The sequence below is a fragment of the Phalaenopsis equestris genome, unplaced genomic scaffold, assembly GCF_001263595.1.
Source record: "Phalaenopsis equestris unplaced genomic scaffold, ASM126359v1 Scaffold000024, whole genome shotgun sequence".
NCBI lineage: Eukaryota > Viridiplantae > Streptophyta > Magnoliopsida > Asparagales > Orchidaceae > Phalaenopsis > Phalaenopsis equestris.
In genome coordinates, this window is record NW_018164466.1 from 1010020 (window position 1) to 1031031 (window position 21012).

A 21012-nucleotide genomic window follows, 5' to 3' on the forward strand; every position below is an offset into this window, starting at 1 on the left:
AAGCTGCAGCTGCCCCAAACAGACCCTAAGTGTGCTTGGCATGCAAAACCATAAATGCAAAAATTAAGTCAGCATTAGAGTAAAAGAAAACAAGTGTAATATATTGGGAAAAAACATGAATAAATGATGAGATCTTTAGAAATCTAATGAATATGCATGAACTATTAGTCAGAACAATGCTACAATTCACTATCGTAATAAATGATGAGAGCTTTAGTCTTGTGTAATAGCTACATATGAGCAGTAATCATACTACGAGATCAGACATTATTTTTCTTTGCATTCTCTTTTAACTTTGGACTAATGACAGAGAATTCATTAACACAGAATCCTAAATCATACCCACCACGAAAGTGAAGCCTTGCTACAAATGTACTGTAAGATTTCATAATAAAGCACCGCAGACATGCAAGAACCAAATTTGTCTAAAAGAAAAACAAAATCGTAGGCCCCAAGCAGGATACAAAAATAAATAATTACAATCACATTGCCAAATAAATAAAGTAGTAACGAAATGTCTCAAAATGCAGCACAAATTGGATAAAGGAAAATAAACTTGCCAGTGATCAAAAGATTAGATCCTGAATCGACCCTAAGTGTGAGGTCATCCACCAACACATTTCCAGAAGGAGTTACTACCTAGAAATATTTCGATTGAACATCAGAACATAAGAAGAATATGAAAATAAATACTAAATTTAAAATTCATCAATAATCTGAATTATGGAATTACCTTGACACCCGAAAATTCAATATAACCTGCTTCACTAAAACAATTTGTGCTTGAACTTTTTGGAATTGATGAAGAATCCCTCACAGTAGCAAGCTCTCTTGATACAACCATTAGCTCATGAATACGGTCAGCATACCCACTATTAAATGGTTAACTTTAGTATAAAATGTATTTAAACAATTTATAGTACAGAACAGCAACAACAGTAAAAAATCAATTGGTGCATTCATATTCACAGATAAAGGCAAGTAAAAAAAGGCAAAAAAAAATTGAGTTCGCGAATTTTAAATGTACCAAGTATAAATCCCTTAAGTTTATTTCATGAAACCAAGAAGAAGATGTATAGAAATTATAGTGCTTACAATCAGAAGCTGAAAAGGGCTGAAAAATTTTACCCAAAGAAAAATACTATTAAAAGCAAAAGAGCCAGTTAAAACAGCGGATGGACAAGAGAGTCATTCGGGCCCTTATTGTGCAGTAACCAAACAAGGTCTTCTCTATTGACTCTTGTTTTTTATTGAGATATATGGACAATAGTGTTGATTATAAAGTCAAATTTTCATTAATTCTCTTGGACATGACTTTGTCATGATTTTCAACGATAGTGGTTACCAACTCAAGATTTTCCAAGATGTTCAGAGCAAGGGTTCTCTTTCAATCAAGAAAAAAGTAAAACACAAAAAATATTCGAAAAGATTATTTGGATTTATTGCAAAAAAAAATTAAAAATAAATAAAAAGGGGTTATTTTGCATTGACAACCAAAAAAGGTAAATCAATCATGCAAATATTGTTGCTAACTTATCAGTTATAAACTTGGTGATGCTCTTTTGGTGACTAGAGATAGTAGGTCTAAAGAGTAGCAGATTCCAGACTGAAGTTGTACTAATCACATATGTTATAATTTCGACATATTTTGCACATACCATGCAAGCTCTGGTGGTCATATTTACATAAGAAACAAAGTTCATTTAAAATTGGAGGTCATAGCACTATAAAAATTAAGGCACATGGAATGTAACAATATCGTTTCTTAGAGTTAATGTGTACCAAATTTAAAGAATTTAATATCCATAATTGCTCTTATTAGTGTTATAGGATATTGATTTCAGTGATGCTAACATCCTTAAGGTCAATAAAAGTGTATTGATTGTCTTAAAAGGCAAATAGAATTAGTGGATTCTATATGTTGCTATATGCAATATCACCTGCTAATGTGATAAATTCAACAACTAGGAAGTAGCTCATATAAGTAAGAATGGTACCAAGCATGCAACGTCAAGTACTAGAAAAACAAGAGAATGTGTGAAATCTATGCTGATATTTCCAACATTCTACAACAAGAAGCAATAAAAGATAAGAAAGAGAGAGAAAAGGGGGTGACATACAAGAAAGAAATAAGCTTTCTTGAGTGCTTGCAACAAAATTTCTTTGGCAACTTGAACAAAGAAATAGTGTTGCTATTTTTGGTTCTAACAGGAGAGGAAGCCTTTCTTCATAACAAGAAATATCTCTCATTTAAGCTCCTATAATCAAGAGGGGAATAGAGTAACTATAACAACAATAACATCTCCTTCTCCCTATCTAACATTAATCATCACAATAAGTGATTGCATTTTTCCTCAACCAAACAAATCGATGTCCTTATCCATATCTTCAATTTTATATGAATTATGATCCTTTATGAAACTTTTTTTAAATGTAATGGAATATTTGACCCTGCATGACCTTGGACATAGACTTCAGCGGAAGCACGTAAATTTTGGCATTCTCCTTTATGGTGCTTAATCTCTCTTGGAGTCACTTTATGATTTATCGTATTTATTCCTAGTTGGAGGTGCACTCTCTCTTCTAACAAATGGAACTACGGGCCATAAAGAGATTTAACCACTCTTTCATCAAGCTATTTTCCGTAACCTAAAAATATAGACAAATCTTCATGAATGCTTAATCGAGAAAATTCTCTCATTTATTAAGGATAATTAACTTTAGAGGGCTCTCATCCATAGAAGTCTAGATACTAAGAACTAAATAAAGCATGCTTAAATTAAAAAAACAAAAAGATTCTAAAACTCCTACGCATATGCTCCGGGAGTTTCTTTTTTTTTTTTTATTTTTTTTTTGGGGGGTCAAATGCTATTCTACAAACATAACTATCTTTTCAAAAGCATGTGTGCCAATCATGCAAATCTTTTTGGGAACATTACTCGACCATTTACCTACAAATATACAACCAATTGGAAACTTCGAAGCAAAAGTTTCAGGCCTAATATTTAAGATAGTTCATTTTCAAATTATTTTCAAATGTACGAATCATAAGACAAAATAAAAAAAGTAATAATAAAAAATTAAAGACTAGAATTCAAGTTTTATCAAATCATTTTTGATGAAGCAACATGGTTGTTCATTTAGGATCGGTTTGAGGCAACTACAGTTGCGCTGCCCCAGGATGCTGCTACGGGGAAGCTGGCTGTCTGTTTGTTGCAGCTATGTGAAAAGAGCTGTGGGGCAGTTGTTTCTGGAAAAATAACTATCTGCTCCTAATTAGTAAATTTATTTAAAACAGAACGTTGACAACCACATATTTGATACTTCAAAAGCAGAAATTCAATTCTAAACATAACAAAAGTTCAGATACACCACTCACTTAGCATAGAGTACCAAAAGTGCTATAAAAATTAAAAAAACTAATAACATTGCAAGTAAAATAATGATGATATTATTTTTAACATGAAGAAGATGTATGTCTCGTCCTAAACTATTCTCCAATGATGCTATCAATTCTCGATCACTTTCGACAGTGAAATCACCCTAACTGTTAGCCCATCGAAAGAAGTCACGCTGCTTTGAGAGTTTCCGGGAGAATCTCTAAAAGTGTCGACCGTAACTGTGGGTCTGACGTGAACTCAAATAGAAAATCTCTAGTCTGCAACAACAAAGCAATCTTTAGAACGTCCCTGAATTTCTGGAGTTCATCTTTCCTGAAAGCATGGAAATAAAAACTTCAGTATTTGAATCCGGCGATTGATGCACATTTTATTGCATCTCGTCATACTCTCTGTCTGTAATTTCCTTGAACTTCTTTGTAATATGTTGCCACCCTTCCTTATTGAAAAAGGTAGTTGGTTTATTTCCTTGTTCAATTTCCTTGATGCAAATATCGGTCTTTTTTTTCCCATAATGCCAATGTAGCGGTCTCTTTGATCTTAATTAAAATTGCATTACTACAATAAACCAAAATATTGTAACATAACAATAAAAATGTCACAAAATACATGACGATCATTGTATTGTTGCACTGCCCCAGGATGCTGCTACGGGGAAGCTGACTGTCTGTTTGTTACAGCTATGTGAAAAGAGCTATGGGGCAGTTATTTCTGGAAAAATAACTATCTGCTCCTAATTAGTAAATTTATTTAAAACAGAACGTTGACAACCATATATTTGATACTTCAAAAGCAGAAATTCAATTCTAAACATAACAAAAGTTCAGATACACCACTCACTTAGCATAGAGTACCAAAAGTGCTATAAAAATTAAAAAAACTAATAAAATTTCACTTGCTCCGATAGAGAATGCTAAGAATGATTGTGAGGTGATGGTAAGATGATAAGACCTACAGAACATCGCAGCTTTGATTTTGTGTTGTTGCTTCCAATTCTGCTTCGAGGCCCTGCTCAATTTTAAGTTCCCGTGTCTGGTGTCGAGACGTGCTCAGCGGTGTCTAAGTGATGCTAAGAGGTGTCCGGGAAGCGTTGAATTACTTGGACAGCTCAAACACGTTTAGTAGAGTGTCGGACATGTATCGTCCGGTGTCAGAGCAATGTTTAAAGCTGTCAAAACGGCTCGTTGTTCGTAAACGGCTCGTGTGTGATGCTTTCGCTAAGCAAATGAGCCGAATACGAACATTTTTTTGCGCTCAATATATAAACAAGTCGAACAAGACAAAGATATGTTCATTTGTGTTCGGCTCGTTTTGGCTCAATATATGTTTTTTTTTTTAATGAAAAGCCCAAGGGCTGATTTTATTGAAATAGAAAATGATACATAAAGGTTGTATGAGAAGAGTCCAAAGAGGCACTCTACCCATACTATACAAGTACAATTCACGCAAACGCAATGGCTCTATATATATATATATATATAATGGGTATTATTTTAAAATAATTTAATTGACTACAAACCTACCAAGAATTATAATCAATTAAAATAATTAATTAACAATAGAATTAAAATATATTAAATTCTATTTAAATGAATGTTTTAATACAAATAAAAAGATTTAAATCTCGCCTTACCTTTAACATCTTACGGGTATGTGACTAAGGTCTTAAAAATAACTCATTGTTCAAGAACAACTCGCGTTCAGTTCGATAAGCAAACCAGCCAAACATGATTAAGTTTTTTGAGCTTAATATATGAATGAGTCAAACACAAACAATGATATTTTTTAATGAGTCGAACATGAGCCGAGCCTGGGCTCGCTCAAACTCAACTTGTTTACACCCTTAACGGTTACGTGACCAGGGTTGTCAAAAAGGTTCTTTGTTTGCAAACAACTCGTGTTCGGCTCACTAAGCAAATGTGTCGTATACAAATAAATTTTGTGTTCGAAATATAAACGAGCCGAACACAAGTTGAGTGCAAACTCGCTTGTGTTCCACTCGTTTATACCCCAAGTTGTGTTCATGTCTGGAACATGTCCAAAAAGGATACGACTTCTGTTTGGAGATGTTGGTGCTATATAGATAATAACATGAATATAATGAGGACAAATACCAAGAATTAGAGAAAAAAAATATGGTACAATAAAGAAAACAAGAAGATCAACTATGAAGCATCCTGCGGACAACGAAAATCACAAAAACATTTATTTCAACAATCTAACTTGAAGCCTAGCGAAAACATGCAAGTAATAACATTTTGTTCTGATTTAAGACCCTTTTGATAAAAAGGATATAAAACTCTTATCCAACAAGGAATCAAAAATCTAAATAGTCCCATATGAATCAAATGGTAGCTGATATATAATATTGTCATTCTGTTCAAATATAGGACAGACCTACGGTGTTTCAAAAGAGTAACGTTTTCAAAGAGAATATTAGTACATGATGAAAAAATCAACGCCTCGGAGCTAATAGGAGAAAAAAATTATCCACCAACTGGATACAAGGTTGCATATAAGCTGCTAATGGAAAATCTTGTGCCTCATATAATTAAGGGTGCAAAATTTCTCCCTTTAAATACAATAGCAGACCATAGTTTCCTAACTTGTGTGCACATCGGCACTCTCATTCAAGTTGTGTTGTATATGACATACATCTTAAACTTATTGTTTAGATCACTAAAGTGGTGCCGAGGAAAAACCTTGGTAAGAATGTTAGCAATTTAATACTAAGTTTGGATGCAGCTGAGCTGAACAACCCCTCCATTAGCTTTCTCGGTGATGAAGTTCTATCAATCTCTATATGTTTGGTTCGATCATGTGTACCAGATTCTTTAAAATATTGATGGTTGATTGACTATCATAAACATCTTAATAGTGTTTCGGTTTTCAATGTAAAGTTCCACCAGCAGTTTCTTTAAATATATCTTTTCACAAATACCATTAGCTAGGGCACAATAATCAAATTATACATTACTTCTTGCCACAACAGCTTATTTTTTTACTTCTCCAAGTAAGTTGATTACCGCATACAAATGAACAATAACCTGCGGTAGATCTTCTATCACTTAGTTCTCCTACCTAGCTAGCATAAGCAAAGATCTCAATGTCACGGTTATCAATTTTTTTGAGTATTAATCCATGTCCTTGAGTCATCTTTAGGTACCTGAGGATTAGAAAAATTACTTCTAAATGATTTGCACTTGGATTGTTCATATGCTGGCTCACAACTCCCACAGAAAAAGCAAAGTCAGGTCCTTTGTGAGAGATAAATAAGTTTTCCCACAAATCTTTAATACCTACCTTTTTCAATTAAAGTGTTATCATCTTCTTTTGATGTTCATTGATTGGGATGCATAGGAATATATGTTGGTTTTCATCCCAACATTCATATCTCCTTTAATAAGTCAAGGATACATTGTCTCTGAGATATGATAATACCTTCTTTGGACTATACTTCCATTCCCAGAAAATATATTAAAGCTTAAAGATCTTTGATCTCAAACACAAACGAAATTAATCATTTAATTGTTTCAATTCCCTTAGGTTATTACTAGCAAAATAATGAATAATATCATCTAAATATACAATAACGATGGTTATTATGCCTTCTTGATTTAACTTTATAAACAAAATATGATTAGTCTAACACCGATAATACCCAATAGCAATAATAGTCTTCATGAAACTTTCAAACCATGCTCCAAGAGATTGTCTCAACCCAACAATAATTTCTTTAGTTTGCACAGCAACTAATTATTTATATTCTTTAATCGTGGAGGTATCTCCGTATACATTTCTTGAAGATCACCATCAAGAAATATATTGTTAATTTAAGTTGATGTAAAAGTCAATCCTAATTGACAATAATACACTTACTGTGTTAAATTTCATCTTTGGTGCAAATATCTCCTGGTAGTTGATTCTGTAAGACTGAGTGAAGCCTTTTCTAAGAGTGTAGTCTTGAACCTTTCAATGCTCCCATCTACTTTATATTTAACGGTGAATACTGATTTACACCCTACAATTATTTTCCTGGATGGTTCAGGTATCATTCTTTTCAGGGACAAGAATCTCTTCTTCCACAGTCTTTTCCAAACAATAATAGATAACGGTTCTTGGATTGAATTTGGGACCTCCACATTATTCAAGTGTTAAACAAAAGATTAATAAGAGGATGATAACTTTTCATGGGTCACAAATTCTTCTATCAGGTGTTTTGTGCATTATTGTGCTCCTTCCTCTTGGTGTTAATGATGTGTTTGTTGATCCAACCTTTTATGTGAGTACTGAAGGTGTGGGGAGTTGGTTCCAGTGATTTGTGTTCCTGATTTTGCATATTACACATTGAGTTCTTGGTTCTAGGTCGGAGTTGTGAGAGACTTTAGTGGAATAGTAGGTTTATTTTTAGGTTGATTTGTGGTAATGGGGATAAGAGTGGGTTCATCAGGGATAAAGAGGTGAGCTTGAGGTCCCTGAATAGTAACTCAAATCTAATATTCAATCCAACCCTTTCCTTGAAGAGTAGATTTGGGATAAGAATGTGACATACATAGAGTTGTAAAATTTTTGTTTCTGGATAATAGCATTTATATCCCTTTTTTGTTTGAAGAGTTGCCCACAAATATGCATTTGATTGACATGAGATCAAGTTAGGCCTAATGTGGTTGATGTAAATGAATAAATGTAATGTATCAAATTTTTAGCGGTAGAATAGAGGTAAACGACTGAAGGTGGGGGGGAAGGGACAAATTCTATAAGGGTATGGAGAGGTTTGTTAAAACTTAGCACTCTGTTGAGTATCATATTTATGAGATAAGTAGATGTAATAATTGCATCCCCTTAGAAGTGTTTGGGTATGTTGTCAGTGAATAGAACTGAATGGACCACTTCAAGGAGATATTTGTTCCTCCTTTCAGCTAGTTCATTTTGTTGGGATGTGTCAACACAAGAATTTATATAAGTGATGTAGATGGAATTTAACATAACTCATGTCACGAGTAGGTTTATTGATAGACAGTAAATTGCAGTTAAGTTTAGGAATATAAAGCACAAATTGAAGAATAATGTCCTTTGTGAAGTTCACACTTCTTCGTCCTTCCAGAGATGAAAAAGAGTCATCTACAGTTCTAACTACAACATGGTGCTTGCAAGAATGGAAGGATTGAAAAGCGGTGATATCGTCTGTCATCAAATGCTTTAGAGTCTACTATCCAAGGCTAATTCTTCTTGTTGAGAGTAACAAAAGCAGATGAAAGACTATTTTGATGTATTAAACTAGTAGAAGGCTCTGAAGTTTGTCCAAGAAGCCTTTGGAGAGCTTCAATTTGTTCCTTAATGAATGGACCATGTTCATATGGCTTGTCTTCCTTTGATGTTGTGTTTCATCACTTTTGATTTTATTAGGCTTCCAATCCAAAGGCTTTCTATAAATGTTCTAACACTTCCCCTTCAGAAGATCAAACTTCTTATAACATTCACCCACAATTTGTTCCTCTCTGATTTGTTGCCATGAGATGATTTAAGAATGTATAAACGAGTTGTCAATATTTAATGTAGTGGAATTACCTGTTATCATGATTTTTTTCCTGCTCTCTTCCCCTTGTACTTCAAAAAAAGCTTCACAAATTGAAGGAAGAAATTTGGTTCACATGGTTCTTCCGTTGACTTCATCTAGCTCCTTGTTGCTTCCTAAAAAGAACTTGATGGTTCTCTTCTATTCAACATTGATTTTGTAAAGGGGCAGAGTCTAGTGAGCATATGCATGTTTCAAACATATCTGGTTGTAGCCAATATTGTAAAAAATGTTGAAGTATTAAGTAACATTCAACTCACTCTTTCGCAGGTCATGTAATTTAGTTTCAAAGTTAAACAACTCAAAGGTGTTGTGAACACTGAATATGTTTCCTTTGCGGCATCCCAGATTTCTTTTGTCATTTTGTACAAGAGAATGTTTTATCTAATTTTCATGGTCATGATGTGGCCATGAAGTTGACAAGTCATAACATGACCATGTGATTCTCAATATCACATTAACGATATTTAGAATTAGAAATTTCTAGTTAAGATTTTCTTTAGTGGGATGATTTTTTTTTATTTACCACAAATGTACATGAACACGGATTGAGACTATTGAAGAAAATTGTCATGTAATTTGTGGTCGGTGATGCAAGAATAAACTTTAGATGCTACAAAACCAAACATCCTAGGTTCTGGTTCAAACGTAACTTCGAAAGAAGAAGAAGCAACTTTCATGCCGTGTTTGGTCATCATCAGGCTTTCCACTGGAGAGAAATTGTATGTCGACAACATAGAATTTCCACTAGAAAAAAATATATGCCACCAACACATAATTGCTACTGCAAAATGTCATTCGTTGGAACAATATTTCAATCGAAAACTATCTATCACCGACACAGAATTTCTGATATATGAAAATTTTGAAGACTTAGTTAACAGCACTCTCAGGTCCTTCATTTCTGCCAGAAACAGAAAGATCAACAATAGATACAGTGTGATTTCCACTTGAGAGAATGTTCGCAACAAATTATTCAATTGCGGATGATTTACAATACAAGAGGAAGTTTCCGAGAATAGATGCATCAGGGAAGAGTTGAGAGCTGAGAAGTACTCTTACAATTTTCGTCGAAGTTGCAATCCCCATCGGATGCAAGAAGGGTTGTGAGAATGGTATATGTGAATGATCACACAACCAGATGCGTGAACATTTGTGAGAAGGGGATACGCGAACAATTGTGGGTAAACAAGTACGTGGGCTACCTATTGAATGAAGAGAGAAATCCAGCAGTTAGCAAAAGAAAGGGCTTAAGTCGCGCAGTGTCTGCAGGCTGGTTGGCGACTACAAGGAGGATTTTGACAACTGAGAAAGGGTTTTAGGTATTCTCTCCTAGTTATGATACCATGTGGAATTTTTTTTTTATGTTAAACTTTTAAAGTTTCATTAAGTAAATGAATAATTTATATACAGCTCAAACTAACGCTTTTACAATCATACGGAAATTCAAATCATCAAGATAAAAAGGAAAGAAATAAAAACAAGAAAATGGATAAATAATAAGTTCTCCACTTAAATATAATAGCAGACCCACGATTTCCGAAATCGTGAGCATATCAGTAAAACCCATAGTCTTTCAGTACTCTACTTTTAAAACATGATGTTTTGTTTGGTGATTTCCTTCCTCACTGAATCATGCAAGGCCCGAATCTATCTTACACCATTTTCAACATTTGTACTAAAGCTCAATAGTAGAAAGTACTAAAATTAATTTCAATGGTGTGAGAGGATGTTGTCCATATACAATCTCAAATGGATTGTGGTTTGTCGACCAAGTAGCTAACTGGTTCTAAGTAAATTCAACTTGAGAAAGAATCAAGTTCCACAGCCTAATATTCATGTCAAAAACTCCTAAAGAGATTTTCTAAAAGTCAGTTTATCACTTCCATCTACCCAGCAGTTTGGGGGTGCACTACCAAATTGAAATATAACTTGATACCCAACATATCCAATAAAATCCTCCAAAAATCGCTCAAAATTTTCAAATCCATGTTGGAAATAATGATTCGGGGTATGCTGTGAAAAAGAAAATATAAATTTGTGATATTTTAAGTCAATAAAGTCCTGTGACATATTACAAAATATATCATAGAAAAACAGTCAGCCACCTATCATCAACTTTTTAAAAATCAAAAATAATTTGAAATTTAATTTACCAGTAAGAGGAATAGAATTTGGGTTTTCAAAGTAGTATGTTTTAATTTTCGAAAAATGAGACCAAATGGATCTCATTCGTCCATCAATTTGCATAATTGTGCCCGATACCGCGAATACTACACCCTCCAAAACGATAATTGTAGACCTTGGTGATAACCCAATCCTGCAAGCTAAGAGATTTGTGACATCTGTATGGTCTGCGAACCTTTTATGTGTGACCAACAAGTTCCCCTAACTAATACAAAGATTAAATAGGGTTTATTTTACCTGAGTTCCAAGTTCTCTATAGAGGCAAGCCCCTATAGTTAATTACATTCCAAATGACTATGGTCAAAACTCTCGATAATGATCGGAGGTACTAGTCTTAAAGAATTCGAAGTTTATGTTTTCATGGTAGAACGTGGAAAAGTAAGTGGGAGTGTCTCAAATGGAAACAGTTATTTTCAGGAGTCCAAAGAAAGGAAACGGTAGGGGATGTCACACATCCTGAGGAGAAACCTCAGTAACTTCTCAAACTACCATAATGTATGGCTGGGTTTTGGAAATAATGTTATTTAAGTGTTTAATCCTACCAATTTTATTATTTTGGACTTACATTTGCACAATATTCGATTATGCAAATAGCGCGCAGAGATAAGAAGGTTTAAGTCGTAACGAACAACAACCTCAGAACCTAGAGCTAATTAGGACTTACGCTACACAACATGGTTGTACAGGAGCCTAAAGAGAGTGTGAAGGAGAGAGATTGTTGAGGAAGGCCCTCTTGTTGTTCGATCCAAGCTCCTTGCAGTACTGCCCACAAAACTGACTCTCAGCTTCTCGTCGAAAGCAATCCTAAAGTTTAAGGTTTAAAAGGTTTTATCATGCGTGTTTCAAGGTTTTGGTTTTGTTGTCATTCAAGCATTATGGTTGGGGATTAAAGTTGATTAGAGCGACGTCAGTTAGGATCCCACGGTTCCCTCGTTCCGGCACCACTATTTTCTTTTGAATTTACTTATTCTGAATGAGTTGTGACATTCATTTAAACCGGGGAGATCTCATTAGCAACAGTGGGTTAACTCCTCCGAGGGACTCCCGTAAATTTAGAAGGACGTGTTATATCTTTATTTTTGAAAATGTTGTTTAATCTTTTAAAATTGTTTTGTTTTAAAAATGAAATCGCAATCAGCATCTGCATGATGTGTTAGAGCAAGAGCAATATATAATAAAAAATAACAAAACACAAAATGTACCTGCGTATCTGACGTATCTACTGTTTTAATCCATGTTGTGTGTTTAGCTCACAAAGCAGAATATATTTGCATGGAATTTAAACAAATTTGCAGAAAAAGAAAGAGAAAGGTAATCCTAGCATAAAGAAGCAAAATTGAGTCGTAACAGCAGCTAAGAACACCAAACAGCTCTCCTATAGCAATTCTAAACCTTAAACAACACTTCAACAGCACTCACAGTGTTTTCAAAACTTAAACAACATCTTCACAGCTCTCCTACAGTACCCTACAACACTTTTCATGACCCAACAACATCAAATAGCAATCATAAGCTTCCTACAGCTCCAAACAGTCATCTTAAGCTTCCGAAAAGCACCAAACAACCATTCTAAGCTTCAGAACAACACCAAACAGCCACCCTAAGCTTTTGAACAGCTCCAAATAGCCATTCTAAGCGTCTGAACAGCACCAAACAGCCATCCTAGGCTTCCGAACAGCTCCCTACAGCAATCCTAAGTTCACAACGACTCCAAACAGCAACTTACAGCCCCCAACAACTCCAAACAGTAATTTTACACTTCCAAACAGCACCCTACAGCACTTTTCAGGACCCGATGGCACTTATACAACCTCCCAAACCTAAACAACAGCTTCTAAATCAAACAATAAATTTTTACAGCCTATTTAAGGTCCCGACAGCACTTCTACAGCTCCCCCAAACCTAAACTGCAGCTTTCTACAGCTCCCACAGCTTTCCCAAACCAAACAACAGCTTACTACAATTTTTTTTGTCACCAAACAATAATTATTTAGCGCTAATCAGTACTTTTAAGTCCCACCTAACAGTTTAAAAGTTCTCAAACAATCATTAAATCAGCCTCCGAAATGACCCTAAATCATCACTTAAATAGCCCCAAATTGACACCCGCAATGACTCCAAAACAGTTGGAATGTTGGGTTGTATAAATATAAAAGTAAAGTTCAGTTGTAAGATATGTAAATGCTTAGGAATTGTTTGGCATGAATTGTAACATCTCGTGGCAACTTAAGATTTAAGTTTAGGTGCTAGATATATAAATACACGAGGCAATTAAGTGGTAAGTATGTAAATGTTCTATCAAATAAACATCAGCATTGCTCTATATTCCCCCCTCTATTGACAGGAAACATAAGGAATCATGAATTAAAACATTTCATCTGTATGAGATCAGTAGCAAAACTAGAAATAAAAGAGCACCATAATCAAAGGAATAAGCATTGCCTACAAAAAAAAAATCCTTTACCCAACTGATGTCGTCCTGAGAATAAGCATTGCCTACAAAAAAAAAAATCCTTTACCCAACTGATGTCGTCCTGCTTCAAATAGCTCTACTTAGGCGGTCGCTAGATAGCAGGACATAAGAAGATTTTTTTTTTTTTGAGCTTTACGTGACCTGTAAGGATTTCTCCACCTGGACTGCCGAAAGAGGAGTGAATCTGAAGGCGGGACGAGGATGACTTGGTTCGCAGCTTCGTGTCGCAGAGGAGCGAGGGGAAGTTTCTGGGCGAGCATGTGAGAGCGAGCGAGAGAGCCTCAAGTGGGCGAGGCGAATCGAATCCAACCGTGAGGAAGAGGAGGCGAGGGCTTTCAGTGCAGAGAGCAAGCGAGCGGATTCAGCGTAGAGAGAGGAGATGAGTGCGTGTGGGAGAGCGCGGCGAGGTCGAACGAGGAATTTCTATGCCGAGAGGGGGAGCAGGCGAATGGGGAGACCAAACTATTGCAGGCAGAAACAGTTGAATGTCGAGGAGGAGCCGAATGCCTAGAATGTAAAGACCGTTAAATTGTATAGCCGAGGTATTCAAAAACGAACGTTACGAGAGATTAGGCGGGGAATTAAACAAATTTCATTTATGCAGCAGACTCAATTAGAAAATTTTAACTTTCAATTAAGATGAAATTAAATGACCCATTTGAATTTTGAAAATTGTTTAAATCTTGTTCAGCCCGAGCCCAACCCGAATCGAATCCGAGTTGACCCTGGGTTAAGCCCGGGTCCGCGCCCCGCTAAAAAACGTGCATCAATTTTCGTGTTAATTGCTCGCTCGCAGAACCATAACAAAATGATTTCTTTTCTAGCTAAAGTCGACGTTCCAGACGCGTCAGCTTGATCCGTTTCGTCATCTGGGGTTTTCCGGACAAGTTCGTCGACGAGCAAGTCAACATCGTGTGTGGTGTCGTGAATGCGTGAATTACGGAGTTCGTGAGTGTTTGAGTCACAAATGGTTCAACTAAGGTCGTCTGATCCTATGAGCTCATTTTCGGACCCTCTACATGTTAGTATTTAGTCATTGCAACTAAAAGTCAAGTACTTGGGACTACTCATGCGAGGTCTGCACAAAAATGAGTCAAAATCTGGCTTGAAATTCTATGGGAGGTGGGCTCCATTACTAGTCTGCTAGAATGGTCAATAAGGAACTCCTAAAGCTAGATCATGGGTTCTAAGAATAAGAGACCTGCACAAAAATGAGTCAAAATTTGGCTCAAAATTCTATGGAAGGTGGGCTCAATTACTCTGCTAGGATAGTCAATAAGGAACTCCTAAAGCTGGATCACGGGTTCTAAGAATAGGAGACTAAGACTTCACTGAAAATAAGGTCAACAATTCCTAAGTAGAGCCTTTTGAAGCAGGACGACATCAGTTGGGTAAAGGATTTTTTTGGCAGGCAACGCTTATTCCTTTGATTATGGTGCTCTTTTATTTCTAGTTTCACTACAGATCTCATACAAATGAAGTGTTTTAATTCATGATTACTTAAGGGGGGAGTATAGAGCAGTGCTGATGTTTATTTGATGGAACATTTACATACTTACCACTCAATTGCCTCATATATTTACATATCTAGCACCTAAACTTAAATCTTATGTTGTCATGAGATGTTACAATTCATGCCAAACAATTCCTAAGCATTTACATGTCTTACACCTGAACTTTACTTCTACATTTATACAACCCAACATTCCAACTGTTCTGGAGTTATTGCGAGCGTTAATTTGGGGCTATTTAAGTGATGATTTACGGTCATTTTAGAAGTTGATTTAATGACTGTTTGAAAACTTCTAAACTATTAATTGGGGTTTAAAAGTGTTGATTAGTGCTAAATAATTATTGTTTGGTGACAAAAAAAACTGTATAAAGTTGTTGTTTGGATTGGAAAAGTTGTGGGAGTTGTAGAAAGCTACAGTTTAGGTTTGGAAGAGCTGTAGAAATGTGTCGGGACCTTAAATAAGCTGTAAGAAGTTGTTGTTTGATTTAGAAGCTATAGGAAGCAGCTGTTTAGGTTTCAGAGAGTTGTAGAAGTGTTGTCTGGTCCTGAAAAATGTTGTAGGGTGTTGTTTGAAAGTGTAAAATTGTTGTTTGGAGTTGTTGGGGGCTGTTAGTTGCTGTTTGGAATTGTAAAATGGTTGTTTGGAGTCGTTGAGAACTTAGGATTGTTGTTCGAAAGCTTAGGATGGTTGTTTGGTGTTGTTCGGCGCTTAGAATGGTTGTTTGGAGCTATTCAGAAGCTTAGGGTGGTTGTTTGGTGTTGTTCAGAAGCTTAGGATGGTTCTTTAGTGTTGTTCAGAAGCTTAAGATGGTTGTTTGGAGCTGTAAGAAGCTCTTTAGTGTTGTTCGGAAGCTTAAGATGGTTGTTTGGAGCTGTAAGAAGCTTAGAATTGTTGTTTGATGTTGTCGGGTCATGAAAAGTGATGCAAGTTGCTGTAGGAGAGCTCTGAAGTTGTTGTTTAAGGTTTGGAAATGCTGTGAGAGCTATAGAAATGTTGTTTAAGGTTTAGAATTATTGGAGGAGAGTTGTTTGGAGTTCTTAGCTGTTGTTACAACCCATTTTTGTTTATTTACGCTAGGATAACTGTTCTCTTTCTTTTTCTGCAAATTTATTTAAATTTCATGCAAATATATTCTACTTTGTGAGCTAAACACGCAGCAGCAGATACGCTAGGCACGCGGGTACATTTTATTTATTGTTATTTTTTTTACTGTAATTTACTCTTGCTCTAACGCATCATACAGACATTGATTGTGATTTCAACTGTAAAACAAAACAATTTTCAAAAATTAAACATTTTCAAAACAAAAAGAAAAACATAACAAGTCTTTTTGAATTTACGGGAGTCCCTCGGAGGAGGTAACCCACGGTTGTTTGTTAACGAGATCTCCCCGATTTAAATGAATTTCACAACTAATTTAGAATAAGTAAATTCAAAAGAAAATAGTGGTACCAGAACGAGGGAACCGTGGAATCCTAGCCAGTGTCGCTCTAATCAACTTTAACTCCCCACCATAATGCTTGAATGACAATAAAACCAAAACCTTGAAACACGCTTAATAAAACCTTTTAAACCTTAGACTTTATGACTGCTACTTCGACGAGAAGCTTGGAGTCAGCTTTGTAGGCAGCACTGCAAGATGCTTGAATCGAACAACAAGAGGACCTTCCTCAGCAATCCCTCTCCTTTGTCCAAATAACAACACATAGGATTTCGATGTCGCTCGCCCGGCGTGAAGTAAATCCTCACCCTTTTTAGGCTCCTGAACAACCATGTTGTACAGCGTAAGTCCTAATTCGCTTTAGGTTCTGAGATTATTGTTCGTTACGACGTAAACCCTCTTATCTCTGCGAGCTATTTGCATATGGAAAATTATGCAAATGTAAATCTATAATAATAAAACTAGCAGGATTAAACACCTAAATAACATCGTCTCCAAAACTCAGCAACACATTAGGATAGTTTGGGAAGTCACTGAGGTTTCTCCTTAGAATCTGTGACATCCCCTACCTTTTCCTTTCTTTGAACTCCTGAAAATAAGTGTTCTCATTTGAGTCACTGTCACTTGATTTTCCACGTCCTACCATGAAAACATAAACCTCAAATTTTTTAAGACTGGTACATCTGATCATTATCGAGAGTTTTAACCCCAATCATTTAGAATGTACTTAGCTATATGTGTTTGCCTCTATAGGAAACTTGGAACTCAGGTAAAATAAACTCTATTTAATCTTTGTATTAGAAAGAAAAATTTGTCGGTGACACATAAAAGGTTCACAGACCAAACGGATGTCACAAATCTTTTAGTTTGCAGTAATGGGTCTTATCTTTCGGGAGGGTGTAGTATTCGCGGTATCATGGGTCTTATCTTTCGGGAGGGTATAGTATTCGCAGTATCGGGCATGATTATGCAAATTATTGGACAAATGAGATCCATTTAGTCTCATTTTTGAAAATTAAAACATACTACTTTCAATACTCAAACTATATACCTCTTAAATTAAATTAAATTAAATTTCAAAATTATTTTCGATTTTCAAAAAGTTGACCAACACCACCATAATTGAACCCTTACTTTATTGGGTCCTAGGGAGGCCCACAATGAAGTTTATGTTCACATCGATCCACAAAGACTCTTAGACAGATCCTACGTTATCGAAAATGCATCTCCATGTCTCATACTAATCTAGGCCAATAGAAGTTTTGACACTAAAGAAAGAGTCTTACCTACCAAAATGTCTGATCATTCCCCCATTATGACACTCCTGCAAAATAATATCTTTAAGTGAACTCCTAGGAATGCATATTTTATTCGGATAAAAACATAACCATCTAATATGTGAACTTGCTTATATGATCTATTCTAGCAAAGAACCGAAATCTCCTGAAAAATCCTCATTAGTGGAAGACAATTCTTTAGCACTTCAAAGCCAACACTAGTGGTGATTAGCAAGTAACGATGGTTAAAAACATCCTGAAACTCTCTCATCAACAGTTGCACTATGTCTGGTTATTGCCTCCTTGAGCTCATTGACTTTTAGAACCATCCAAACTAGTTCTACGGATGCTTCCCTTAAAGCCAGCAGAAAGGTAACCCGTAGCACTCTCATACCACACTTGATATGAATGGTCATTACCTCGGACTCCTTTCAAGCTAAAAGTACAATGTGTTTTCTATCATGGATGAAAGAACAAAAATTATAGTAACCGTAATCAAGCATACGCCGGTTGTACTATCGCGAGCAACCCAAAAGGATGTAAAAAGTATCTATAAATATCACATCACACAACACCTGATCCTAGAGTTCGTCACCAATAGAAAAATCCACTGAACATCTTCTGCCAATTGTGACTTATTCCCTTCAACTAAGATGGAGAATAAGATTGAGTATGCTTTTGTGTAAGGACTCAACTTGTCTTTCGAGGGGACATCATGTTCTCATAGTTGATTCTATTAAAGATAATACTACACACATTTTCCTTCACGGTATAACGGGTACAAAAAACATTATGGTGAAGCGACTTTGAATCCTCATGAGCTTGACTTGAAAGATCTATGGAATCACTTACATCTCTCTCTCGTCAACAAGAAGATGATACACATCTTTCACATCCTCACTTTCTCATATGTACTTGGTGTCAAAGTCTATCTCTTCAACTATTTCTTGTTCAATGAAAGAGATCACTCTCCTACAGGACAATCAGATATTATATGTCGAAAATTATGACATTTGAAGCACTTCTTAGCTCGAAAGGGGCCCTCATATTTTGTCGAATCTAGGCTATTTTTTTCTCAAGATGAGTCGATTTGTTTATCTTGTGGGTGTGCTCTTATCGTGTGATCTTAAGGTAAAACTCTATTTGTAAGGTATGGAAGACTCTTGATGATGATGTTGCTTTTCCACTATTAAAACTAACTTTTGTATGTTGAGTAAGCATTAATATGGTATTAGCTACATTTCACTGTCAATAGTTAGCTTCAATCCTACAAAGTAACTCATCATTGTGTGTTCCTATTGTTCCACCAACTCATCATTCATGAGTTAATCAAATTTTCAAATACACTTTTCCACAAAAGAATCTCTCTGGTGCAGGTTGTAAACTTTTAAGAATATATCCTCTCAATCAATGGGAGAAGATATTTGGCTTCATTTTCCCTCTCATCTTGGGTCATGTGGTGATCTTGTTTTACCCTTCCTATTGTCAAAGACACTTCATATTCTTCCATCATAAAGAAGTGTTCTTCCTAAGCTTGATGGTTGTCAATTTGACCATCTTAGCATGGGGAATGTCCATACACTCAATAATTCATTCAATTGTTTGGAGTGGCTCAATGAATTCGTCCAGATCAAAGCATCTATTAAAATATAATGAATTGATCTTCACCCCCAAACCATTGCATCTTCTCTAATATTCAATGCCAAATCATCAAAACATTATTGATTCTAAATCACAAGAAAGTTCCTAACGGAAGATGTTAGCTTCTCTCTCAATCCAATGAGCCACCATTATGGCTAAGGATGACCTCTTCAGAATGCCTCCTCTCAAATGCAATAAACTTTTGTTGTAGCTGGAAGAACTCTCTTTACATACCTTTCATTATAACTCTTGGACACCTCTTTGCATGTTTCTCCTCGGCGGCATGGTATCTCTTTCGCCTAATTTCAGGTGGCTGAAATGAGAGCTGGTTAGAGGATGAATTAGGTAATGTGAATTTGGGTTTAATAGCCGAGAAAAAATTTCCCTAAAGATTTAGAGTTTCAAAAGTTCTAATACAAACTGACACAAATGTAGGGTTACTAGATGATATGAGGTGATCAAGGGAGACATTAAGTTGTAAGACAGAAAGATGGGTGAAAAATGATGGCGACTAATAAATTGAAATAGGAAAACAGTAGATCGGGTATAAAACAAGCGGCACAAGAGGCCTACGAAAGTCCGGTAGAGATCATCATCTTGACCGATCAACCAATAGGCACAACACTAAAAAAAAACAAAAAATTCCAGCATTCTGGCAAGAAAAAACCAGATAAAATAATCTATATTCATAAATCAAAATCCAAAAGTTTCAAAACCGGGTATTAATACATATTTATGTCTCAAAGAAAAAACTACGAAATAAGGTAAATAGGAAGACCAATTTAGAATATGCATCAAGAAGTCAATAATAAAATATAAGCATCTTTAGAATAATTTGTTATTGTTTGTGTGGTTTGTTTTTAAAGAAAGTTTTATGATGATATTGCGAGAGTCGATAAGCCTAATGAAACAGTTACCGATGTGCTGCAAGTTGGACACAAATTTATAAACTATCTCCATGTTCGGATGACCCATAGAAAATTTGCCCAATAAAACAGTTACCTATGTGATGCAAGTTGGACATAAATTTATAAACCATTTTCATGTTGGGATGACCCGTAGAAAATTTGTGAGCAATTGAGACATAAAGGTGTCTAGTAAGCACAAAGATCTCATCAGTGAAAAAGAGAGCAACAAAATTACCTGAATAAGAGAAAATTAGCTTATGTTGCAATGTTGCTAAATCTTGAAGAAAAAATAGAGGCAAGTTGTTGCATGAAGAGGTGTGAAAGCTGGCAACATCAAACCACTAACAACATCAGAAAATTAACACAGGTTGTGTCGTTGAAAGTGCACAAACCACATAAGAGCATATAGTGGGAGGAGCCTTGAAAAAGTCAAGAACCAATAGGACAAAAAGTGTTTCCATCTCACTAGTGAGTCCCACTCGCGGGTCATCAAAAACTCTAAGAGCGATCAAAAATAGAGTGGAAGGAGATGGAATCCGAAGAAACACTAGAAGAACTAAAGAAATCGGGATAGCAGAAGATCCCTCATCTAAGACCA

The 21012-nt window shown here is 35.7% G+C and overlaps 1 protein-coding gene across 1 annotated transcript in view; it reads right to left on the reverse strand.

Moving 5' to 3' along the window:
- Window positions 1–519: 519 nt before the first annotated feature.
- LOC110018523 (ABC transporter D family member 1-like) overlaps window positions 520–21012 on the reverse strand; it is a 55320-nt gene continuing 34827 nt past the window's right edge. Inside the window, exons 7-8 of the mRNA XM_020715858.1 lie at window positions 734–872; window positions 520–639 (exon numbers count right to left, since the gene is read on the reverse strand). Of these exons, the coding sequence (XP_020571517.1) occupies window positions 520–639; window positions 734–872 (259 nt within the window). The remainder of the gene's footprint in view (window positions 640–733; window positions 873–21012) is intronic.